Source organism: Pistacia vera, unplaced genomic scaffold, assembly GCF_008641045.1.
Source record: "Pistacia vera cultivar Batoury unplaced genomic scaffold, PisVer_v2 Contig323, whole genome shotgun sequence".
Taxonomy (NCBI): Eukaryota; Viridiplantae; Streptophyta; class Magnoliopsida; order Sapindales; family Anacardiaceae; genus Pistacia; species Pistacia vera.
In genome coordinates this window covers 425,423-449,914 of record NW_022196139.1, presented here as the reverse complement: position 1 = coordinate 449,914, position 24,492 = coordinate 425,423, and the positions used below count along the sequence as shown (strand labels likewise).

Below are 24,492 nucleotides of genomic sequence, written 5' to 3'. Positions count from 1 at the left end.
GCATCAGAGGCTCAGTTTTTTCATTAGGTTTGATTGTTTGGTAATTAAAGTATAAAAGCTAGATTTTGGTTTGAACTTTTTTGGTTCACATAGAGTATGAAAGTAGCCACACTTCACTTGGATGACAATAAAAATTGTTGTTACAGCATCAGAAGTGATAAGCGTTCAGATGAAGCGATCAATTGAACTTTTAGAACAGCCAAGAGTTCCTATGGCCTAATTTGTGCAAATGTGTGAACTTCCACAGCATATACAAAATTTATCTTTTTACTCTTTATTAATTGTAAAATCTGTTTCAAAACAAGTTTTATATATATTTATAAATCACTCATTCCCCAAGGCTAGTGTGAGGGGACTGGTCCTTAGGCCTTTTGCTCAATAAGAAGTATTACTAGCTCGGCTGTCCCCTCAGGGACATAGATCGATATCTTTATTCCTTCTTAATTACTTTTTGGGGTTAAATATGTCTGGTTTTAGCTGCAATAGTCAACCCTTAATATCTGATATTTATTGTTGGATTATGACACAGGAAGATTACTAGAAGATTTTACTGGTAGAAAAATTAATCATAAGAATGGCATTTATGTCGAATGGAGAATGTAGAAGGAGTGCACGCTTATCTGAACTAGATGCACGGAAGGCTCAGCAAGCGAAGAGCCAAAATGGAGCCAATGGGACTAGCCAGTTAGGAATGGTACAAGATTCAGGTCCCAAAAAAGATTCCTGCCAAAAGCTTGGTAGAAAGAGGAAGACCAGACCTGTGCATGATCTTGTAGATACTAATGTCAACTGTCAAGTTCAGAAGGTACCTTTTCCTTTTGATTTTCTTTGCATTTACCATAACTTTTTCACCGCCTAAAGATTAAGATTTGAACCGTTTCAAGTTTTAATGCCTACTATTGGTCAGCGAAAAACGAGCATATCCCTCAGTTACCGTATGTGCTTTTGGTGCTCATGTGCTTGGTCAATTGCATTTATTGATAATGATGTAGGGAGTTGATAAATTAATCATGGAAAACTGAATTGTGCAGCATTCATGCATGTTCAGACAAGTTTTAGTTTTGCTACAGTTTGATAACCTTATTGGGGTCTTTGGTTTGGTGTAGGCCTAGAAGGAGCATATCTCCTGAATAATTTGAGGTTTTTAAGATTTCAGTCGTTCCTTTTTTTTCTTTCTCAGAAAAGGAATGTCCAGTTTGACACCTAATTGGTCACAGTATGCTGAAGCTAGGCATGAGCTGTGAGTTGGGCCTTATTCTGAAGGCACATATAATTAAATGAGATTTTCTTTCATAGACGCATTTTCATAGCAATTCATATATGTTTCTGCTTTGCTCTGAATTGGCAATGCTTGAAGTTCAAACCTTTATTGTTTAATTTCATATTGGTGTCACAGGCTGGTACTTCGAATGATGAAGACTATCATATAAATGCTGGTGAGCTTTTTTCCTACATGAAAATGTGAATTGCAATTTTATTTTGATTTAAGAACATGATCAAGATATTAAACTCTCAAATAAGAATTCACTCATTAATAGTATGAAATCAAGCAGCTGATGTCTTATCCAGAATTGCGACTCCAGAAAGAAAAAATTTTGAGCTGTTACTGAGTAAATTGAAAAGGTATGTACTTTTTATGTTAACTTGTGCTATGTATAGGATGAGTCAGGGTATTTCAATCTATAAATCTTTTGGAGTACAAATTTACATTTTTTGCACCTAATTAAACTGATTTTTGTATTTTTAGGAGAGACTTCTACCGAATCTTTGCAGAACCAGTAGACCCAATTGAAGTTCGTATTGAGTGAATTTTTTTATTTATTTGCTACATTAATGCTCTACATAATTTGTTTTTGATTAACTATATTTATTAATGAAAGGTCGAAGGATATTATGATGTCATTAAAGAACCAATGGACTTTAGCACGATTACAGAAAAACTTAACAGAGGAAGCTATGTAACAGTTCAAGAGTTTGAGGTTGGCTCCTATAACAGTTGTTTTTGTGTTCATTTTGTAAGTTTGTCTGGGTCCATAAGAGAAAATTCCTGCTATTTGGAAACTTTTAATCAAATAGTGTTCTCATTTTTTGCCTGGATGATGAAAAAGCACATATGTGCCTGCACTTTGTCTGGATAGGCACAAGGGTGGAGTGCAATTTTTTTTTTTTTTTTTAACATAGACATATTCCCTTATAATTGATGACTTTTAAGAACTCAGTGTTTCTTTTCCACTGTTGGGGCTTTCAGAGGATAAGAGTGCCAGAGATACAAGGTGTCATTTCTTCAAGCCTTTTTAACCATATAAAATTTGACATTCATGTGGCTAAATGAAATTAATCATTGCTTGCATTGTTTCTTCCATAATATCGCTGCTCATATAACTTGCCATACGAAGTCAACCTCTGGTAGGCAACGCAAGATATCACTTGCATCCTAAATGTCGTTGCTCCTAAGAACTTTTAACCTTCTGTTGACATTTAGACCATTGCTTTACCGTTCCCAGTCACAGTTTTGTTTTCCTTATCTGATGTTTCACATTAGCACTAGATGAATTTCTGCTTGTTTAAATTTATAAATGATATGCTTTTAAAGTTGCAACGTGATCTAAGTTGATTGGGTCCCTGCTGTTGTGATTGAAGTATAAAATATGGGACTTAATGATTTTTAGATTTTATGTGACTGAAGGAAAATTTTGACATATTCATATTCATTTTGCCTATCTATACCTTTAGATCCAATCAATATTTTATGTTTCCTTCTTTTGAAATTATTCATAAGTTATCAGAGAGTTTGAATTGTCATTCTAATTTCCCATCTCTTACATGAAGTTTTTGAGTTGATTTTATATTCTTTTGATTTATTAAGCCTGTAAGTCTCAGTTGGTTGATTGTTCATTGTTGATCTACAGCACGACATATCTTTGGTGTACAACAATGCAATGCATTTCAATGCTTCTGATACCATTTATTACAAACAGGTAAGTCTATATTTTCAGGAATGGATCAACTTTATCGTTTTTTCCTGATATTTTGGTTAACAAATGCTCTCAAAAACCCCTGTTGTCTCTCTTACCACATTTCTGAATTTGTTTTACAGGCACATGCTATAAAACAACTAGCTAATAAGCTCTTTAGTGCTCTGAAAGCTGATCCCACTAACTTTGAAACTGAATGTTCCATGAGAAATGTAAGACCTCGTAGGAGGGTCAAGGCTGTATCTGGATCTCTGAATTCTAACTCTTGCAACAATACAAATGGTAATGAGACAGTAGTATCAGAGGCTCGTCCATGCTTTTTTTTTTTTTTTACTGAATGCTCGTCCATGCTTTCATGGCTCAGCTTTCTAGTTCCATGGGAGATGTATAAATATGCTCTATGTCCTTCTCTTCAACATTTGCATTCAGTAAAGTATCTTTGATGTAGTTAAAGTACAAGTAATAATCAAATGTTCACAAGTATATTTTATGTATTCCCCTGAATGTTATGCATGACATAAATCTTCTACATGGATGATTTCAATTTCCCAGTGCTAATGACATAGAGGAAGTAGATGGTTCCCTCAAATGTGTTCTCTGTCTTACTGGAAATTTTTTCTTTTTCTTTTCTCCACCTGTTCTTTAAACAGGCCGTAGATATGAAAGAGGATCACGTAATTTTGAACTACAACCACGTTGGACCTATAGTTCACGTACTTCTTTTCTGAAAGAGAATGAGCCATTAGTGACACAAGTTTATAACAGCACAAAAAACCTTGAGCTGGTGAGTAACTTTTCCATTGCTGTGTATCAACTGTTTGAACCTTATGTATATTCTGTTTTCAAAATCTCTTCAACCAAAACTAAGACTCCTAATGAGATCTCTGAAGAGTGACTTTAAAATTAATGGCCTCATAAAGTTGGACTGTGATCCAGGAAGGATGTAATTGTTAAACATCGAGAGATGCCTGAAACAAATATAGAATTTGAGAAGAAGAGATCTCCTATGCTGGGCCCTAATTCTCTTTTTCATATCAATGTCTATTCAAAGATTTATCATTGTCTATGCAATTGTTGATTGCTTGTCCTGCCTCTGTAGGTTAAGGAGAAAAAAATTGGATACTCTGAGAGTTTAATACAGTTTGCAAACAATTTGGGGCCAACAGCTCAAATGGTTGCCAAGAGGATACTAGAAAGAGGCATGGCTGGAAGTTCAAACTATCATCTTCGAGCTTCAAATGATCAAAATTCTGCTGTAGTGTCTGCATGTATGGAATTGTCCACAGGTCCACCTCTGAAATTACTTGGGAACACTATTGGGTTCCATAGGTTTTCAGGTGAAGAAGTAGACATTCAAAATGGCATTTTGAATGGAGGGAAGGCATTATCTGTTGACAACATGGACATATATGATGTCTTGAGAGGAGGAATCGCTCAGGCTAGCAGCACCATGAAAACCCTTGGTGAGATCCACAAAAGAAGGGTCCAAGCTCCAGATAATCAATTCACTGCTGCAGAATTTGCACGAAAGGGTATCAGTGTTGCTCCATCATTAAAGGTTGATGGAAATTCTGTCAGATACCTTTCCCTTTCTGGCAAAGAATTAGATATTCACGGTGGCACTTTATCGGGTAATGGGTTTAACAAACATGTCTCAGTGACTGGAGATGGAAAGCTAGATTTTCCTGCAGAATGGGAGACAAATAGCAACCCGAACAAATTCAGTTTCGTAAGGTTGATGCTAGAAGCTATCCATGATAGCTTCGAGCAAACAACTGATGTGGTTTCTTCAGGGTTAGAAATGCAAGAGTTATTACCTACAAGTTACAGTTGTCCATCTTCTTCATTGCTGTGGCCTTTCCAATCTATTCCAGGAGGACCAAGTAGGAGTCAAGACATTGGCTTCATTCAGGAGGCGGATTTACAAAATCTTGGTGGAGTATGTCAAATTCAAGCTAGGGAAGGTCGGGAAGGTCCAAGCCTTGGAGGCAATATGGAGCAGGAAAGCCAGGTTTTGAATTGGTTTAAGTTGAAGGTGGACAGAGGGTCAAGTAGTACTCAAGCCTTGGGCTCCATGCAGGGGTTGGATTCTCATTATCTTGGAGTGCGTCAAGTTCAAGCTACAGCTGATGAGGCAGGCCCAAGCCATGGAGGCAATGTACTGCAGGGAGGTGAAGTTTCAAATTGGTATAAGCTGACAGGTTTTGGAGTGGATGGGGCAGGACCAAGCCATGGCGGTATTGTAAATGGAAGACAAGTTTCAAATTGGTTCAAGCCAACGGAGTTGGGGCCAGAACCTATTCCTGATGATTGGTTCCAGCAGCAATGTAGGTCTTTAGCTGAAGTGGAGTTATTATGTCAAGCTGAGCCCTTGCAACAGCAAGGCTGGGACATGACTCCTTATGATGGAAAGACCATGGAGACATCAAATATGTGTGACAGGAACACCCAGAGCAGGAGAGTTGAGAATTGGAGGTCCAGCTGATAACCAGCAGAAGCAACCCTCGTGGGATTCTTGCCTTCTTCAATGGGCTTTTCAACCATGAACTAAAGTATTTCATAAGTAGCTAGTAGTGTAACTTGACCATACCAGTGTGATGCGATGCATGGGACATGTTTTTTTGTGGTTATAAAGAAAATAAAATAACATAAAAGAAAAGAAAAAAATGAAAAAACAATGGAATTTCATGGTGCAGTTGGTGTTGTAGTCGTCAGATAATTGGTGATATTTTTTTTTTTTTTTTTATAATTTTATTTGCATTATATATATATATATATATGTTGGTGACAAGGTGGGGGTCGAGTTGATAAGTAGATTACCTATAGCAGCATATCCGAGTAAAATTGTGGATGGTATGAAATCAACATTTGCTTACAAATAAAACATAAAACCCAAACCTGTATGGACCATAAATAATGGGTATGGGTATGGAAATGAGGGATCATTTCACTGACTGTTATAGTATTTTCCAAAATCGTAGAGATGGGTTTAGTTGGTGTTGGGAGTGCCGCACAATCTCAGATTCTGGCTGTGCGAAGTGGTTATTCATCAAAATTCATGGAACTAAGGTGGGTAAGAAGAAAGGAAAGAAGTGGAAGCAACTTGAATTTAAAACCATCTATATCAATGATACCCATATATATATCCACAAACCCATCACACATAAATCTTCAAGACCTCAAACAACTCTATACAAGCTGCAACCATTCCTGCCACAGATTTCCAAAGTTGGACCCAAAAGGGGGTAAAGTTGAAGAAGCAGTTGACATTGATAAGCTCAGCGTTGCTCTCTCTCACAGTCCCGTGCTTGTCTCCCTCTTTTCCAGAAATCTCCATCTTGAATCTTCCAACCAAATGTTTAAAAACTTTATGCAAAGAATGATGCCAGTCACTCCATCCAATGGCCAGCTTGTGGGCTTTGGACGTGCCGTTTCCGATGCGGGATTAACTGCTTCTATACACGATGTCATGGTAAATCCGTGGCACAATTAACTTTAACAATTACATTCCGATCTACATAATTAAAATTTCACTTCCAGGTTATCCCTTCGTTGCGAGGAATGGGAATTGGGAGGCTGATAGTTAAACGAATTATAAGGTAGAGTTTGGTTGTCACTTTTTATTCAATTTCTGCTACTGCCTTCTCTTGCCCTATAACATGTACAGTAGCTTTGTTATATGAATTTGCTATAGTGTATTTAGTGATTCCATTTTCTGAACCTTCCAGAATGCTCACAAGTAGAGACATTTATGACATAGCAGCCCTTTGCTCACAGGAGGAGAGGTATTTATACTCAACTTTCTTCAATGTTCAAACCTTTGCATTTTCCTCAAGATTTCTCTTCCTCTTCATTTCAATTCCCCTCAAATGGTGTTTGAATATAGGAGCGCAAATATGTGACCATGTACAAGTTAAAGTAAAGAATAAAGAAAGGATAATTTTTTTTTTTTTTTTTTTTTTAATGCTGTTTGCCATGACTGGATCATCTTATCTATGATTTAAATGAAAAATACTTGGCTGCTAACCATGATTTATATGAACTTTGGTCAGGTTATTCTTTGAAGCATGTGGATTTGGTGATGACATTTTGAGCTCTACTACCATGATGTATACAAAGAATGTAGCAACTCATGATGGAGGCGACCACATGGTTAGACGTGCAGGTAGAAAGCTACTGTTAGTTCCTCCATTGAGAGAGCCCTGGCCATATTTGAAGCCAATCAGTTCCAAAAGTTGATTCATACTGTACTTTCAGCCAAAGGATTATAATACAAAGATAACATCTTTTGTATACACCTTATTAGAACATCTTTTGTATACACCTTATTAGAAATAGATCAGCATTGCTTCTCATTTTGAAAGTCTGGAACTTTTGCTCAAAGTAAAAGAACTGCCAAAAGGGAAGAAATGTGTACATGAATATTAGAGGCACAATTTTGAGTGTGTTTAGTTATAAGTGTCAATTTGGGTTTTATTCTGAATACCCTCCTTGTGAGAGTTGCTCCCTTTATATAGAAGCTATCAGACTAATTATAAGGCTGAAAATCAGCCATTACACAGGACTATGCAAGGTAAGAATAAACGCCTATCAATTCTATGCATATATACAATATACTCTTCTATATATAGCTAGACTAAAAAAGGATAGAATATATGCTGCCTTTATAGACTAGGCCAGCACATATCCAACTGTTAATTTTGCTAACATCCCCCCTCAAATTGATGCTTGGCGATCAAGAAGCATCAATTTGTCAATCAAGAACTGATGGCAAGGACGAGAGAGAGCCTTGGTGAAGACATCAACAGTTTGGTGTTCAGTGGAAAGGTGTGGAAGAGTAATCTCCTGGCGAGTAAAGGCTTCACGAATGGAATGACAATCCACTTCAATATGTTTGGTGCGCTCATGAAAAACAGGATTGGCAACAATTTGAATAGCACTGGTATTATTAGTATGAAGAGGAGTAGGAGTAAGCTGTGGAACACTAAGTTCGCCTAACAACCCTCGAAGCCATACAATTTCAGAACAGGCAGATGACATAGCCCGATATTCAGACTCGGTGGATGACTTCGAGACACGAGCTTGCTTCTTACTTTTCCAAGAAATGAGGGCATTGCTAAGAAACATACACCAACCCGTAACAGAACGACGAGTATCCGCACAACCAGCCCAGTCGGCATCACTAAAACCCTTCAATTGTAAAGAATTCCCTGAGGGAAAAAACAAGCCGCAACCAGATGTCCCTTTGAGATATCGAAGAAGATGACAGACAGCAGCCAAATGTGTTTGGCATAGAGCCTGAATAAACTGACTGACCTGTTGAACAGCAAACGAGATATCAGGTCGAGAAATGGTCAAGTAATTCAAATTGCCCACCAGCTGCCGATACATTGAAGGATCAGATAAGGGATCACCATCCACCTGACATAGCTTCAAATTGACCTCCATAGGTGTAAGAACCGAATTTCGTCTTGAAGGCCTGCTAAAGAAAGAAGGTCTTGGGTGTACTTATGCTGATGTAAGAGCATGCCATTCAGACAATGTTGAACCTCAAGTCCAAGAAAATATTGCAGTGGACCAAGATCTTTCATATGAAACAAAGATTTGAGGCGCTGTTGGAGCTGGTCAATTAATTGGAGATCAGATCCAGTAATCATAATATCATCGACATACACAAGAAGTATGACGATCCCAAGGGTAGTCTTGTGAAAGAAGAGAGAAGAGTCATACTGACTTTGAGTAAAAGTGAAATCCAGTAGAGTAGTACGAAACTTCTCAAACCATGCCCATGGTGCCTGCTTCAAACCATACAAAGACCGCTTTAAGCAGCAAACCTCAACAGAAGAGGAAGGAAACAAGCCAGGAGGAGGAGACATAAATATTTCTTCCTTCAGATCACCATGTAGAAACGCATTCTTCACATCCATCTGGCGAAGTGACCATCCTTTCGAAACAGCAATGGCCATAATAATGTGGCCACGAGACGAGCTTTATGTCTTTCGATAGAGCCATCAGCACGTAGCTTGATGGTGTAGACCCATTTGCACCCAATAGGCATAACTCTAAGAGGACAAGGGACGATGTCCCAAGTGTGATTGTCCTGAAGAGCCTGAAGTTCGTCTTGCATAGCTTGGTGCTAACACTCTTGAGTAGAAGCTTGAGAATAAGACTTAGGCACAAAAATAGTATCAAGAGTAGCCTAAAGTGCGGAAGAAGAAAAACCATACCAATTTGGAGGTCGGGAAACCCTAGTAGACAGGCGGGGCTCATGCAAGACAGGATCAAGTGGCGGTTCAGAGGAAAGAAGAGGCAGTGGGCGACATCGCTGATACACAATACCTGGCTTAAAACGAGAAGGAGTACTAGACACGTCATCAAAAGCAAGAAGTGAAATAGAGGAAGAAACAAGATTAGTACGAGACGGAAAGAAATATTGATTTTAAAAAAAAAATCACATTGCGAGAAATACGAAGTTTGTTAGCATCCGCATCATAACACACAAATCCTTTATGAGAGTTACTATAGCCAAGAAAAGCACACTGAACAGATTGGGCAGCAAGCTTGTGACGTTCAATGGGAGGTAAGTGAACAAAACAAACGCAACCAAAAACATGCAAAGTATTGTAATCAGGAGGAACACCAAACAAACGAGAATATGGAGAATCAAGATGCAAGGTAGGAGAAGGCAGACGATTAATCAAATATACAGCTGTAGATAATGCTTCTACCCAAAATATAGGAGGGACAGACGATTCAAGCATCAATGTACGAACAACATCTAAAAGATGTCTATTCTCACGCTCGACGACGCCATTTTGTTGAGGGGTGTAAGGACACGAACGCTGAGAAAGAATACCCTTCTGTTGGAGAAAAGATTGAAAAGCATGAGACATGTATTCTCCCCCAGAATCTGAACGTAAGATCTTAATACAGGTAGAAAATTGGGTTTTTACATAGGCAACAAAAGTTTTGAAGTTTAAAAACACATCAACTTTAGAGCGAAGAAAATAGACCCACGTGAAACGACTGTAATCATCAATAAATGTCACAAAATACCTATATTGAACATGAGAAAGAACAGGACTCATACCCCAAACACCAGAATGAATAATTTCAAAACATGTAGAAGCACGACTACCCTGCAAAGGAAAAGGTAAAGATTTGCTTTTTCCTAGTTTACAAGGAGCACAATCAAAAGACAAGGAAGAAAACTTATTTGTATTACTCAAATCACCATGTTTCATAAGATGTGTCAAAATGACAGAGTTGGGATGACCTAATTTCTTATGCCAAAAAGGGCTATTATTATTAGCAATAGCAGAACAACCAGCAGAAATTGAACGAGGAACGAAAAACGACTGAAGAGGAAAAAGACGTCCCACTTTAGGCCCCTTCAGCTATCTCCTGTCTCGACGCTTGATCCTGTACATGACAACCAGAACGATCAAAATGAATAGAACAATTATCTTCTACTAATTGTCCAACAGAAATGAGATTGGCAGATAAATCAGGAGACACGAAAACATTAGTAAAGGAAGACCCCAAATTTCCAACCGTAGTAATGGGAAGAGTACAGCCATCTGGGATCTGAATATGCTGCTCACCATCATACTTACGAACATCTTGTAAAGCTGTCGAACTGCCAGTCATGTGATTGGAAGCCGCAGGGTCAATTAAGCAAGGAGAAGTAAGGAGACGTGTCTTACATTGAAGACCAAGAGCAGAAAGGGCAGAAATAATCATTTGTTGAACCTACTCAGGAGTAATGTTGGAAGAAGAACTTGGTACAGCAGGCAGAGTGGAAGATATAGGCACAAAAGCAGATTGAACGGCAGTATGAAAAGCAGGAGCGGATCAATTTTGAGGGCGTACATGACAATCCTTAATGATATGACCCTCCTTCTTGCAATAATTGCAGAATTTCTTGTTGCAATATTTGGCAATGTGCCCAATTTCCTTGCAACTATAACATTGTGGTAGAGATCTGGATCGTCTGCTGCCTTGAGCAGCGTATGCTATATTAACCATCTCAGAACCACCAGCGTCTTGATCAAGGCCAAGCTGTGAGGCGAGACGTTGTTCTTCACACAAGAGTTCACCTAAGCAAACCTCCAAAGAGGGGATAGGTGTGCGATTGATTAACCCAGCTCGTGCACTTTCAAACTCGGGTCAGAGCTTCATCAAGAATTGATCCCGCTAGCTCTCAGAGTGAACCGTTTGTAGTGCTGACAAAGCTGCTTTGGGAACCTGAGAATGCACCAACCCAGCATAATCACTCCATAAATTAATAAAACCGGAATAAAATTGCTCAATAGAGAGGTTCCCCTGGCGATAGTTTCCAATGTCCAACTCTAATTGAAACTTTCGAGCAGAATTATCTTGATAATAAATTGTCGAAGGTAATCCCACATCGCCTTAATAGTAGTGAACCCACGAAGATTGTTGACCATATGAGGTTCAACAGAGCTGAGTAGCCAGGAAGTAATTCTGGCATCCCTACTTTCCCATAAACTAAGTTCCTTGGGATCAGTTGGGGCCTTAGAAGACCCATCCAAATGACCCCATAACTCCTTCCCTTTCACAAATAGCTTGAACTGAAACTCTCAACTGGTGTAGTTCATGCCATTAAAGCGAACAATAGAATTTTCTCCAGACATAATAACCACACAAAAAATTGATAAAGCAGAGAAATCACAACAGTTACTGGAACAAGAATTGCAATAGCCCAACAACACCAAAAAAAAAATTGCCGATAGTCACATACCCAAACCAGAATTGCGACAAAATTATAATTAGAAAGTATAAACCTGATTTACCAGAAATACCTCTCCAGAATCTGTCAACAACCACCAAGAATTCGTCACAACTAGAAATACTCCAGCCGACAGCCACCAAGCAACAGAAAACCAAGAGCCGACAGCCACCAAGCAACCCTGAAAAAATAAATTACCAAAAAGAAAACAAGAACTGCGAATTCAAACAAGTAGAGAGAAAACCATGAAAATAATTTGTAGCTCTGATACCATGTCAATTTGGGTTTTATTCTGAACACCCTCCTTGTGAGAGTTGCTCCCTTTATATAGAAGCTGTCGAACTAATTACAAGGCTAAAAATCAACCATTACCCAGGACTATGCAAGGTAAGAATAAATGCCTATCAATTCTATGCATATCTACAATATATTCTTCTATATATAGCTAAACTAAACTAAAAAAGGATAGAATATATGCTGCCTCTATAGATTAGGCCAGCACATATCCAACTGTTAATTCTGCTAACAATAAGTTCATTTATCAATATTTTGCTCCAGAAATTCAGTCCCTTATCCATACATTGAATTCCTGAACAATTTCGTCTTCACTGTTCACATTTGTAAATAAAGCATTGATGGCACTGTCTTGGACAACTTTGACTTATTGGCTCTGAGCACCGCCCAGGCATAGAATCATTTTGTAATTCTTTTCTTTTACTGGCCAGATGACTATTTTAATTTTTAAGGATTTTAGGCTTTAGCCACATTGTTGTGCCACGTCGACACGGATTCTTTCTTATCTGTAATGCACTTTGTAGGAGAAAAGTTGACAAAATATTGCCCCACATAATGCCTAAGAACAAGAATTTTTTCACGATCCAAGTAAAGTAGCCTTGGAAAGAATGCAAATTGGTTTGAATTTCCTCCTTTCTCTGTCAACTTTATAGATAGGAGAAACCTACAGGGGACAAATTCTCTCACCATCTCTCATTTTCTTCACTTTCTTGATATGGGGAAAATCTGGATTGAAGTCTGCCTGATTTCTGCCCGGGGACTTGGTCGTTCTTCTTCCCTTTGGAAGCTTCAATGGTTTGCTGTTGGGTGGATTGATCCTAACAACAAATATTGCACCAAGATTGATGCTTCTGGGAATGCAAACCCGGTATGGAGAACCAAGTTTGCTGCCTTAGTTGATGACTCAAAGTTCCAAGATATGGCTTTGCATGTTGAAGTCTACAGCAGAGAGCCCATTTTTCTCAGGGAAAGGCTTCAAGGAACTGCTACTATTGTCTTGAAAGAATTTATGGCCAAGTATAGCAAGAATACTGAGGGTTCCAGACCAGGAACTGAAGAAGTCGGGAGCTATCAGTTGCGCAAAAGAAATTCCAACAAACCTCAAGGATTTGTTGATATTTCAATTCGTATCTCAGAAGAACGGGAAGAGACAAGTTTATACCAAGGTATTTATGCTATAATTCTCTTAGAGCTAATGCACTTACAATATTGTGCCTCTGATCATTGAGATCAACTCTTTGGCAAACCTTTCGGTTCGTGTGTAGATTTTTTTGTTTTTCTTTTTAGCATAAGCAATTATTAATGAAGTTATTTTGAACAATTTGTTAAGTGCCACATTTTGGTCCCTGGGATGGGATTTTTAACATATGAATATTGAATTTAACTTTTTTATCTTTTTTAAGGTAACGAAGGTGGAATCATGCTCATGGATCAAAGCAACAACGTCAAGTTGTCAACTGAAGGAGGTTCAGGACAAGCCTACCCAACCCAGCTGCCTCTGAACCCCATTTATCGACCAGAAAACCAATCACAGACAAATTTTCCATATGCCCATTCAGTGCCATACTCTACAAATTATTCAAACGTGTCAGTTGGTGGACAAAGCTACCCTCCACCTGCAGGACCCAGCTATCGTCCACCACGAACTCCTCCACCACCACCACCGCCTTCCAATGTAGGTTACATACCCACTTTTCTACCTAGAACAGATCATTTGTCGTCAACTTATGTGGATACACCATCATCTGGACCCCCAGGACGAGGCGTGAGACCTGGCTTTGGAATGGGAGTAGGTGCTGGAGCATTGGCAGCTGGTGCTGTTCTCTTTGGTGATGACTTCATGTCAGGATTTGATGTACCTTCAGGGTTACAGGATCCTAGTCTTACCATATCAACTGATCCTCCCTTCTGATACAGTGATTATCCTGTAATTTCTGTAATTCTATGAGATGGAATCAGATTTTATTATATTCCATGATGATCCAACCGCTTGGCGAAATATTTCATTTAATAGTTACCATAGATCGTGTCGTGCAAGTCCTGGAAAGTTGATTTGCTTGCTCAAGGCAACATTTGGCAGTAATAGCAGAATTTCTGGAGCAGTTAAATATTATGCCATTGTGAAGCTATAAAGATCTCAAATTATATTAGCAAAAAGAATAATGAAGTATATCAAATATTTATCATAATGAAGACCTGAAGCATATCTAATGTTACAGCTCTTGTATATCTAAGAAATATCACATGTATCACCAGTTTCCCTGGACTGGACTGGACTAAAAATGTTTCATAACCATCATAACATCAACTGGGAATATAATCTCCATTAGATACTGCAACTTGGAAGAGCTCTTTTTAACAGTTACGAAGTGTTTGTTCAGTCTCCCACCAATGAACTTAAAAAAAATAGCCGTCATTTAACATTTCCTAGTAGCTTTCCTTCCTCCCCTCCCCCAAAAGCAAAATGCTTCTGATTGATATTTACCAGTCTTCTTTTAACAAACTTTAAACACTATCTACACCACACGCAAATTTTAAATTACTGCTTGCTCGCTCTCCTCTGAACTGCCAAAAGCTCTTCGCAGAAACCTCTCAACAACTGAAACAAACTCCTCGACTTTTTCTTCATGAGGCAAGTGGCCACAATTCTTAATTAGTTCAAGGCTAGATCCTGGTATGGCTTGTGAAAGTCTCTCAGCATTCCAAGAGGGGACAATTCGGTCAGTATCACCCGTGACAATCAGAACTGGGTTTCATTCAGAAAATGACAAGCATCACAACTACATTCCACTTATTCAAACTAATGAGTATCTGTATCTACGGCAGAATGAAAGAATATTGAAAGAGATCAAAAACTGTCATCGGATGCAAGATTTAGAAAATGCACAATCATCCATGACATGGTAGTAAATCATTAGAAAAGTCTAGCCTTAAAACAGCCTAGATCAGATGCTTTGACTAAAGTGGGAATAGGTAAGATACCGGTATCATTACCAGGACATGAGATTTCATGAAGTCTTTTTGCTAGTGGCTGCTTTGGTTCTGATTCACTATTTGTTAGCATTTCTGCTGTGAATTCCACAAGAGCCCTATCCCAACCCTTAGCCCTTAATGGCTGCAAACGACCAAAACTCCTGGTCAGTGCTGCAAATAACATAATAACATGATTCATTGTTTTGTTCTTTTGTTTCTTATGAAAGGATAAAAGAAATTATTGTTTTATTCTGCCTCGTAAACTTTGGAAAAAACAAGAAAGATAAAGTTAACAGGATACATTACCTTTGTATAACCATCAAGGATGTGTTCTGTAACTTTTTTGGAATCATACCATGCAGTCCTTACAGCAGCTATACCGAATTTATCAATTATCATTCTTACCTGAGAATCACAAAGGTAAGTTTTGACGAGCATGTAAAATATATTATAAAAATTAAACTAAGTGCCAAAATGCATTAACAGAATAATAGAACAAAATTATGGTTGTTTTTCTTTCATTGAGGGAAACCTCCTTGGACCTCAACCTTCCCATCTAATAGTAATTGGAGATCCTGGTTTAGTACTAAAATGACTTGTCCAGCAACGTATGTAACATATGTGGTAACCAAACAAAGCTGGATCAATCAGTCAGATTTATTCTCCAATTCTTCATTAAACACATTTCAACATAATTCTGATGCATGTGAATCCTGCAAATAATTGAAAATAATTGGTGTGCAAATCAAATGTCATTGGACAAGGGTCCCACAAATTCATCTGAGAAGTATTTTATCCACCTTCTGCTTATAAGGTTCTACCGTGTTAAAGATGTTTAGATTGTACTGAGGGAAAAAACAAAAATAAAGATAGTATTCAACCTTCAAAATTTTGATTTGGCAGGCTTAAAAAGTCAATTGAACAGGTACAGAGAAACTCAAAACATATTGTCCCATGAGAATGTCTAGAAATAAATTCTATACCAGCATTACGCCAAAAGCAGAGCGCAGAACAGTGGACAATAATTTCTTATACAGAGAATTGACCATATCTGCCATTCCCTTTGCCACCCGCAATATAGCTTGTGCAATGTGCTTGGTAAACATTGACAAAATCCCATAAAGCTTGACAAATGGCTTTACTAGATTAAATGAACCTGATCTATCTCTTTCAATCTGGTCATTTCTTTCCCAGGGATTTCCTTCAACAACCTTCTGTACAATGCGTGGGGCCAATATAGCAGGGGCAATGAGGATGAGAGCAGCAACTCGTTCAGGAGCTTCAAAATATGAATTAACTGCCACAAGAGAACCAGCTGAATGCCTGGCATGTCAATGTTATAAAAGGTTCAGACAGATACCATCTTTTAGCAAATAAAAAAGAGAAAAGAAATCAAATTCCGCCAAGATTGATTATTGACAGAAGAAAGGCACAATTAGGATCTACTTAACTGAGCTAACATTTGAAAGAAACTGGAAGAACTATAGAAATGACCTCTCCCTAGCACCCATGAGTATTGTTTTTTGTAGTGAACATATAGTTCTGCTCAATATGATAAATGAGATTTTTTTTTCCATGTAAGAAATGTAGCGTGCGTGCTAGCATCTATGCAGGAATTGGCATGAGACTGGCTGTAGATCTTTTACAATGGAAAGACCAATTAACAGTAAAAAGAAGATAAGAAACATTCAAACATACATACCCTACTATAATTGCCTTCTCAGCCGCCAAGAAATCAATGAAATACAAGGTAGCAAGCACAGAAAATGCCATGGAGAAGGGATTTAAAGACTTTTTATCCTCAGTATCAGGAGTAGAACGCTGAAAAGAAAATACCCTTGAAGTCAACCCAAAGGCTGGTCTGTCAAAGGCAAGTACTTTAGAGCCAGTGACACCAGCCAAAGGCTTCATAACTCGGTTCCATGAGAAAACTGAGGCTCCAAATCCATGTAATAAAACCATTGAAAATCCAATTTTCTTTGTTTGTTGAGGGAGTTGTGAAAGAATCTGGCTCCCTAAAGAGTGATCCGCTTGTGATTCTGCATCATATACCTTGTGGTGTATATGCACTCCTTTGAACTCACAAAAACAACTGTCTGGGTCAGCTAAAAGTGCCGGATCCAACAATTCATCCTGATCAATGCCGGCTATTCTCTTCCTTTTCTGCTTCACTTTCGCATCCAACAATTGCTCTGAAGAGTCAAAAGGAACCGAGTTTTTCAGAATCTAAAATACTACACTCTCACTTGGTTCCCCCACAAAATAAGAGTCAGGAAATATACATATTTAGGAGGTATGGCTATAATCTACGCTTCACTACCAGGAAGCGAATAAACATATGCAAATTATATAATAAACACACAGGGGAACAATTCATTTAGGATAATGGTAAATAATGGAGAAAGAGAAAGAAACTAAACCAGAATAACTAGCACCACCGGCGGCTGAAGAAGAAGCTGCAGCAGCAAGGAGCGTGGTGTTGGTGTTGGTGTTAGATATCAACAACTGTTTGTGATTGAAATCCAAACCACCATATCTCTTAGACTCCACATTATAAAAGTGATACAAGTAATCATTCCTAAACTTGAAACTAACTGTATACACAACTCCACTCATTCTGTCATTCTTTCATTTTATTCAACGCAAAGAGGCTCACTTATAAGTGGATAAATAGAACAAAATATCCAGTCAATACCAGTCCACGCTGAATAAAAACGATGTCGTTTACTTGCTGACATTATGTCTCTCCCTTGATATATAGATAAATACATATTTAAAGTCAAAAAAATTTCAACTTATTGGTTTGGTACTTTGGTTTCAACGAACGCGGAAATGGAGGCTCTAGTGTGTAGGAAATTGGGTGATCCAACATTGGGTAATAATTCACCAATCGAGGTCAGTAAAAGTGAGCCAATTCCAGAATTGAAATCTCCAACAGATGTTAGAGTCAAAGTGCAAGCAACCAGCTTGAATTACGCAAATTACCTCCAAATATTGGGTAAATATCAAGATAAACCTCCCTTGCCTTTCATCCCTGGATCTGATTATTCTGGGATTGTAGATGCCGTGGGTTCCAATGTTTCCAATTTCAAAGTGGGAGATCCTGTCTGTTCCTTTGCAGCTCTTGGTTCTTTTGCCCAGTACATAGTTGCTGATCAGTCTCAATTGTTAGTATTGCATCGCTTTTTTTTTTTTTTTTTTTTTTTCACTTCAAAATGACCTGGATTTTATCTATTTGATAGATATTAAATGTTTCATTGAAGGTTTCTAGTGCCCGAGGGCTGTGACTTGTTGGCTGCTGGCGCTCTTCCTGTTGCATTTGGAACTTCACATGTCGCCCTTGTTCACAGGGCTCAGTTGACCTCTACCCAGGTATCCTATTGCCATTTTTTGCTTTGCTTTTTAATTGTATATGAGAATTCTTGCAAGAGTTAATTCCGAATTTTAAGAAAGTGTTGGAGAGAGAGTGCATACTTACGCTTATGTTGGACTTGGATGGATATGTAGGTCTTGCTAGTTCTTGGTGCTGCTGGAGGTGTTGGCCTTTCTGCTGTACAAATTGGCAAGGTTCGTGGGGCCACTGTTATTGCCGTTGCTAGGTACTCTTTCTTATTCGGCATCTTGTTAAATATTTAGTTGCAATCATTCTTTGGGAAGAGCGATAGTATCATCCTAAATTAATACTTATAAAACTTTGTATTGCATTTTGGATGTCAGGGGCGCTGAAAAGATAAAATTTTTGAAGTCATTGGGTGTTGATTATGTTGTAGACTTGAGCAATGAGAATGTCATTGAAAGTGTCAAAAAGTTCCTCAAGTCGAGGAATCTGAAAGGGGTTGATGTTTTTTATGATCCTGTTGGAGGTAAGCTTACTAAAGATTGCATGAAGCTTTTGAATTGGGGCGCTCAAATCTTGATAATTGGCTTTGCAAGTGGGGACATCCCTGTCATCCCTGCTAATATTGCTCTAGTCAAGGTACTTGATTCCTAATTATTTCTTTCAAGTTTCAAAATCCATGCAATGCTCTTTTTCTATTGGATTCTTTGTAATCTGTGGTTTACTCTCCATTTCTTAATTGTTGCTCTTATTATTTAAGACAAATTACCTGAATGTAGTCTGACTGGTAACTGATAGTACCGCCACTCTATATTCACTTGTCCTACTAGTATATTAATTAGCTGTCAACTAAGGAAAAAGGATTTTTTTTTTTCTTTGGACCCCATGTTCACAGTCTTCACTCTCTGCATTTGATTGGTAACAATATATTAAAAGCAATGTTTGTACTTTTTCCATAAGTGATAGGCTTTTGTCTCACTGTAGGAGGATGGAAGCATACCAAATTGTCGAAACAGGAAGCAGTGAATAATTTGACTACTAACTGTAAAATGCTAGAGAGAGTGTGCAGAAAATAGGTCATAGAACCATTATGAATTATAAGACACGGAGTTCAGTAATTAAAAATGTTGGTGACTTGATGCTTGAGAGATAGTACCTAAAGGTCTCAGCTTCTCAATCTATTTGGGACATACCCTTCTGAATGTAGTTGCATTAATCATGAGCTTCAAACATGAAATGTGAAAGGAAAATTTGATAGTTATGTAATGCATAACATGTATCATGTCCTTGTGGCAATTTGCATCTTGGAGCACTAAAATCAAACCCCAGCTGTAACATTAAAGCATTGAAGGAGCTGGTTGCCGCTGAGCAGTTTAAACTGATCATTTAAGCGCATATTCCTTAAATGGAGAAGGAACTCTTCGGAAACTATGTAAATTATGAATAAATAAGAGACAAGAAAATGATATTTATGAAGAATTCAGAGAATTCTAGTTTTAAAAAATATAGTGTCAAACACACTAAAGCAGCCTAAAATGGCTGGTTAGTTTCCTATAACACAAGCACAACATTCAGTTTTCACCATTTGCAAGTTGATCTTAGTTTGGTGTAGCCTTCATGATGTGCTTTACTAATTACAGCTGTCTGCTTAAGAATTATATGTTTTACAAATGTTTGCTCTTATGCAGAACTGGACAATACATGGTCTTTACTGGGGTAGCTACCGAATACATCAACCTGGTTTTCTTGAAGACTCTGTCAAGGAATTACTCTCATGGATGGCTAGGGGCTTGATTACCGTCCACATTTCTCATACTTACAGTCTTTCAGAGGTCAGGATCTTCTTAATGCTTTTTTCATTTTTGCTGTACCAGGCATTGCGAAATTATTTAATCTTCAAACCCTTAAGACCATTGTGGATTACATGTAAACTCTTAAAAAGATTATTAGGACTTGTGCAGNGATTTTTTTTTTTCTTTGGACCCCATGTTCACAGTCTTCACTCTCTGCATTTGATTGGTAACAATATATTAAAAGCAATGTTTGTACTTTTTCCATAAGTGATAGGCTTTTGTCTCACTGTAGGAGGATGGAAGCATACCAAATTGTCGAAACAGGAAGCAGTGAATAATTTGACTACTAACTGTAAAATGCTAGAGAGAGTGTGCAGAAAATAGGTCATAGAACCATTATGAATTATAAGACACGGAGTTCAGTAATTAAAAATGTTGGTGACTTGATGCTTGAGAGATAGTACCTAAAGGTCTCAGCTTCTCAATCTATTTGGGACATACCCTTCTGAATGTAGTTGCATTAATCATGAGCTTCAAACATGAAATGTGAAAGGAAAATTTGATAGTTATGTAATGCATAACATGTATCATGTCCTTGTGGCAATTTGCATCTTGGAGCACTAAAATCAAACCCCAGCTGTAACATTAAAGCATTGAAGGAGCTGGTTGCCGCTGAGCAGTTTAAACTGATCATTTAAGCGCATATTCCTTAAATGGAGAAGGAACTCTTCGGAAACTATGTAAATTATGAATAAATAAGAGACAAGAAAATGATATTTATGAAGAATTCAGAGAATTCTAGTTTTAAAAAATATAGTGTCAAACACACTAAAGCAGCCTAAAATGGCTGGTTAGTTTCCTATAACACAAGCACAACATTCAGTTTTCACCATTTGCAAGTTGATCTTAGTTTGGTGTAGCCTTCATGATGTGCTTTACTAATTACAGCTGTCTGCTTAAGAATTATATGTTTTACAAATGTTTGCTCTTATGCAGAACTGGACAATACATGGTCTTTACTGGGGTAGCTACCGAATACATCAACCTGGTTTTCTTGAAGACTCTGTCAAGGAATTACTCTCATGGATGGCTAGGGGCTTGATTACCGTCCACATTTCTCATACTTACAGTCTTTCAGAGGTCAGGATCTTCTTAATGCTTTTTTCATTTTTGCTGTACCAGGCATTGCAAAATTATTTAATCTTCAAACCCTTAAGACCATTGTGGATTACATGTAAACTCTTAAAAAGATTATTAGGACTTGTGCAGGGTGCATCTACTCCTACCAGATCCTTTTAACTTACTTGCTGAGAGTCTATTTCTAAGTTAACCGTTAATGATTTTTTTTTTTTTTTTTTTTTTTTTTTTGACCTCCTACTCTATTGGTCAATCTGGATAAAGCTTCTTGTAAGGCTTTGCACAAACAGGATCTTCCAGGTTTCTAGTTTTGGGTTATTCCTGAATTTTCCTAAAGCTGGTATAGATAAAGAACGTGACTTAACTAGTTGTTGCTATGGTTCTTATTGTATAATAGATCTCACGTATGGTTCTTATTGTATAATAGATCTCACATACTTAATTTCTTGTACTTAACAGGCCAGGCTTGCGTTTTCTGCCATTAAAGATAGGAAAGCAGTCGGTAAAGTGATGATTACTTTGGATGACTTGAAAAGTGTAATGTCTAAGCTTTAAGTTGATCAGAACACAGCCAGATTAGAGTGCAATGGAGAATGTTTCATTTGCTTGTGTAAATATTTTGACTCGCATCAGCTACACCAAATATAGTGGTTTTTATTCATAAATAGTTTGAAGCATAAGGATGCAAGTCAAGGGTGTTATAAATCAAGTTCTTCCATGCAGTTTATGTTAAATAATAGAAACCAAGAATTTTTCTGTACCATTGTCACACTTGTTTTCTTTTGCAAATGGAAGGACCCATGACATGAAACTATGTACTTTGTTGTGCTTTGCAGCATTAAAAAAGCGTCTGGCACTACACTTATTAATACTGGAATTGTATTCTTGGTCTGTGGTATATTTCTGCATTTTTTAAAGATAGATTGATTAACATTTTTCACAACTTTTTCTCATAAACGCGACGTGATAAGTCACAATTAATTAGCTTGTATTTGATCAGACGGAATCTGTTACAAGCTAATATATCACGTTTGTGAGAAAAAGTTAATAAAAATGATTTGTTGGTATAGAATTACTCTTCTCCATTTATTATCTCTAAATCCCACCAAATTATATTAATGCACAGGAACCTAGAGGTGGAACAAATGGGTTGGTTTAGGCAGGTTAACCTTAACCTGGCTCACATTAAAGAGGGTTCAACCCGGACCGTCAAAATGACGGGTCGGGTTGCATACAACCCACGGGCGGGCCGGGTTGCTATATGGCAACCTGGCGACCCTGGGTTGCAATTTTGTCCTTTCTAAAAAAGGATCGCCAACCCGCTGGGTTGACTCGCAGGTTGGCTGTTGTGTTGACCTGTGAGTTGCAACAGCTAACCCACCAGGTTGGCCCAAAAAAATTAAAAAAAAAAAAACACTAAAATTTATTTGTTTTTTTTAATTTCCCTTTTACCTTTGAAATATAGTCGTTTTATAATAGTTGGAGGGTCTTTTTCGTCATTTTATTTTCCCAATTTTTTCTATAAATTCGCCCTAAACTCTTATATTTTCTCACAACTCAAATTCTCTCATTCTCTCATTCTCTCTAATCTCTAATCTTTATTGAAATCTCTCAATTATTCTCTTAATCTCTTTGTTATCAATTTGCTCTTATTTTAATTTTTATTAGTTTTTGCAATTTTCAATTCATATTTCCAATTTTCCATATTCCAATTCTCCTTCTTTAATTTTTTATTTCTTCTATATCAATTTTTTTTTTCAAGTACAATGGATAGATATTTCTCTTCTATTGATTTCAATGAGGAAGGAAACTACTATCCTAGTCCTAGTCCTGCTGAATTTACTAACATGAATGCAGGAGGAGATTCAAATAGTCTCGCTTTCCCAGTCTCAGAATCCGATACACCTCAAAATATGTACCCAATTCCTCCCCATACTGCTACACTTACAGCTCCCGGTGGTTCTAAAAGTCATCCTCGTCCAACTTCATCTCAAGCTGAAGCGGGTTCATCAACTGCTGTCGAAAGCGATGACAGACATACATCAGACGTTTGAACGTATTTCAATAAGTTTTATGAGGTGGAAAATGGAGTTCAAGTGAAGAAAACAAGATGCAAGTATTGTGGAAATGTTTATAAAGCTGATTCAGGTAATGGTACTAGTACTTTAAAAATACATGCTAATAAACATATTGCTCAACATGGAAATAGAGAAACCAATCAAACTCAAATAACTAATATGGGTACTACTTGGCATTATAATTCTTATGTATATAGTGAATAATTAGCTTTATATATTTTTGTAACTGATCAATCTATTAATATGGCTGAAGATAAATATTTTGAAAGATTTATTAAAAATTCATTTTTTTTCCAGGATTTAAAAGTTATTTTAAAATTGCAACTAGAAATGATTTAATAAAATAAGAAAATGAAATTAGAATTAAAAAATAAAATATATACTTGTCATATTAGTGTGACTCTAACTGCCGATATTTGGAGTGGTAAAGCTAAACAAGATTATATTTGTGTGACTAGTCATTATTTTGATAACGAATGTAAATTAAATAAATCTTTATTAGGATTTAGATTAATGGATGTAGATCATAGTGGTCAACAAATTTATAATAAAATTGTTGAAGTTTTAGAAGATTATGATATTGTTACTAAAGTGATAAGTTTAACTTTAGATAATGCAAGTGTTAATACTACTGTTATAGATTTTTTTCAAAGTAATTATCCATTTTATAACAATTTGAAGTTTTTTCACCAACGTTGTGCATATCACATTATTAATTTAATTGTAAAAAGTGGTATGAAAACAATTAAAGAAAATATTGATAGAATTAGAGATTGTTTAGCTTGGATTACTGGTAGTAATAAAAAAAAAGTTGAATTTCAAGATGCTTGTATAAAATCAAATATGTATCCTAGAACTTTTGCATTAGACATGCCTGTTAGATAGAATAATACTTATTTAATGCTTGATTCATGTTTACCTTATGCTAATTTAATTAGTTATTTTGTAGCAAATAATAGAGGTCCTCATTATTTGGTAGAAAATGATTGGCAAATAGCTAAAGTATTTCATTCTTTCCTTAAAATTTTTTTCCAATCCACTTTACAACTTTTTACTGTGTATTATCATACTAGTTCATTGGTAATACATACAATTATAAAAATTTTAGAGTTATTTACAAGAAAACAAAAACAATGAAATTTTAAAAGAACCA

At 37.1% G+C, this 24,492-nt stretch overlaps 5 protein-coding genes across 7 annotated transcripts; 4 read left to right on the top strand and 1 right to left on the bottom strand.

Annotated features, from left to right (window-relative positions):
• Position 1: 1 nt before the first annotated feature.
• On the top strand, positions 2–5,691 carry LOC116137404. 2 transcript variants are annotated; one of them, XM_031423093.1, is made up of 8 exons: positions 2–805; positions 1,397–1,436; positions 1,554–1,793; positions 1,881–1,979; positions 2,910–2,978; positions 3,098–3,257; positions 3,626–3,759; positions 4,075–5,691. In XM_031423093.1, exons 4-8 carry the CDS (start codon positions 1,914–1,916, stop codon positions 5,458–5,460), a joined length of 1,815 nt encoding a protein of 604 aa, XP_031278953.1. In that variant the 5' UTR covers positions 2–805; positions 1,397–1,436; positions 1,554–1,793; positions 1,881–1,913; the 3' UTR covers positions 5,461–5,691. The 2 variants fall into 2 exon arrangements, with proteins under 2 accessions (XP_031278953.1, XP_031278952.1); XM_031423092.1 differs by having other exon boundaries at positions 1,397–1,793.
• A 122-nt stretch (positions 5,692–5,813) lies between these two features.
• LOC116137398 lies at positions 5,814–7,235 on the top strand. Its single transcript, XM_031423086.1, has 4 exons — positions 5,814–6,447; positions 6,516–6,574; positions 6,704–6,760; positions 7,028–7,235. The coding sequence occupies exons 1-4, from the start codon at positions 5,959–5,961 to the stop codon at positions 7,212–7,214; spliced, it is 792 nt and encodes a 263-aa protein (XP_031278946.1). The 5' UTR covers positions 5,814–5,958; the 3' UTR covers positions 7,215–7,235.
• A 5,392-nt stretch (positions 7,236–12,627) lies between these two features.
• LOC116137324 lies at positions 12,628–14,020 on the top strand. Its single transcript, XM_031423008.1, has 2 exons — positions 12,628–13,187; positions 13,425–14,020. The coding sequence occupies exons 1-2, from the start codon at positions 12,737–12,739 to the stop codon at positions 13,931–13,933; spliced, it is 960 nt and encodes a 319-aa protein (XP_031278868.1). The 5' UTR covers positions 12,628–12,736; the 3' UTR covers positions 13,934–14,020.
• Positions 14,021–14,139: 119 nt separating this feature from the next.
• LOC116137323 (2-hydroxy-6-oxononadienedioate/2-hydroxy-6-oxononatrienedioate hydrolase-like) lies at positions 14,140–17,645 on the bottom strand. 2 transcript variants are annotated; one of them, XM_031423006.1, is made up of 6 exons: positions 17,415–17,645; positions 16,697–17,186; positions 15,978–16,317; positions 15,301–15,399; positions 15,004–15,136; positions 14,140–14,767 (listed from the first exon to the last, which is right to left on the bottom strand). In XM_031423006.1, the coding sequence occupies exons 1-6, from the start codon at positions 17,608–17,610 to the stop codon at positions 14,556–14,558; spliced, it is 1,470 nt and encodes a 489-aa protein (XP_031278866.1). In that variant the 5' UTR covers positions 17,611–17,645; the 3' UTR covers positions 14,140–14,555. The 2 variants fall into 2 exon arrangements, with proteins under 2 accessions (XP_031278866.1, XP_031278867.1); XM_031423007.1 differs by having other exon boundaries at positions 14,141–14,767; positions 15,016–15,136; positions 17,415–17,644.
• Positions 17,646–17,768: 123 nt separating this feature from the next.
• LOC116137325 (quinone oxidoreductase-like protein 2 homolog) lies at positions 17,769–22,132 on the top strand. The gene is made up of 6 exons (XM_031423009.1): positions 17,769–18,161; positions 18,258–18,366; positions 18,502–18,593; positions 18,712–18,970; positions 20,020–20,163; positions 21,721–22,132. Exons 1-6 carry the CDS (start codon positions 17,827–17,829, stop codon positions 21,814–21,816), a joined length of 1,035 nt encoding a protein of 344 aa, XP_031278869.1. The 5' UTR covers positions 17,769–17,826; the 3' UTR covers positions 21,817–22,132.
• The last annotated feature ends 2,360 nt before the right edge of the window (positions 22,133–24,492 follow it).

Excerpts from the sequence above, each read along its gene's own strand:
- LOC116137398 (XM_031423086.1), top strand. The coding sequence starts at position 5,959 with ATGGGTTTAGTTGGTGTTGGGAGTGCCGCACAATCTCAGATTCTGGCT. Across the intron at positions 6,448-6,515 it reads CTTCTATACACGATGTCATG|GTTATCCCTTCGTTGCGAGG; the intron begins GTAAATCCGTGG and ends TTTCACTTCCAG. Across the intron at positions 6,575-6,703 it reads ATAGTTAAACGAATTATAAG|AATGCTCACAAGTAGAGACA; the intron begins GTAGAGTTTGGT and ends TGAACCTTCCAG.
- LOC116137325 (XM_031423009.1), top strand. The coding sequence starts at position 17,827 with ATGGAGGCTCTAGTGTGTAGGAAATTGGGTGATCCAACATTGGGTAAT. Across the intron at positions 18,367-18,501 it reads CTCAGTTGACCTCTACCCAG|GTCTTGCTAGTTCTTGGTGC; the intron begins GTATCCTATTGC and ends ATGGATATGTAG. Across the intron at positions 20,164-21,720 it reads ATACTTACAGTCTTTCAGAG|GCCAGGCTTGCGTTTTCTGC; the intron begins GTCAGGATCTTC and ends TGTACTTAACAG.
- LOC116137323 (XM_031423006.1), bottom strand. The coding sequence starts at position 17,610 with ATGAGTGGAGTTGTGTATACAGTTAGTTTCAAGTTTAGGAATGATTAC. Across the intron at positions 17,187-17,414 it reads CGGTGGTGCTAGTTATTCTG|AGCAATTGTTGGATGCGAAA; the intron begins GTTTAGTTTCTT and ends TTGACTCTTCAG. Across the intron at positions 14,768-15,003 it reads ATGTCCTGGTAATGATACCG|TTCTGATTGTCACGGGTGAT; the intron begins GTATCTTACCTA and ends AATGAAACCCAG.
- LOC116137404 (XM_031423093.1), top strand. The coding sequence starts at position 1,914 with ATGGACTTTAGCACGATTACAGAAAAACTTAACAGAGGAAGCTATGTA. Across the intron at positions 1,980-2,909 it reads TAACAGTTCAAGAGTTTGAG|CACGACATATCTTTGGTGTA; the intron begins GTTGGCTCCTAT and ends GTTGATCTACAG. Across the intron at positions 3,760-4,074 it reads GCACAAAAAACCTTGAGCTG|GTTAAGGAGAAAAAAATTGG; the intron begins GTGAGTAACTTT and ends CTGCCTCTGTAG.
- LOC116137324 (XM_031423008.1), top strand. The coding sequence starts at position 12,737 with ATGGGGAAAATCTGGATTGAAGTCTGCCTGATTTCTGCCCGGGGACTT. Across the intron at positions 13,188-13,424 it reads AGAGACAAGTTTATACCAAG|GTAACGAAGGTGGAATCATG; the intron begins GTATTTATGCTA and ends ATCTTTTTTAAG.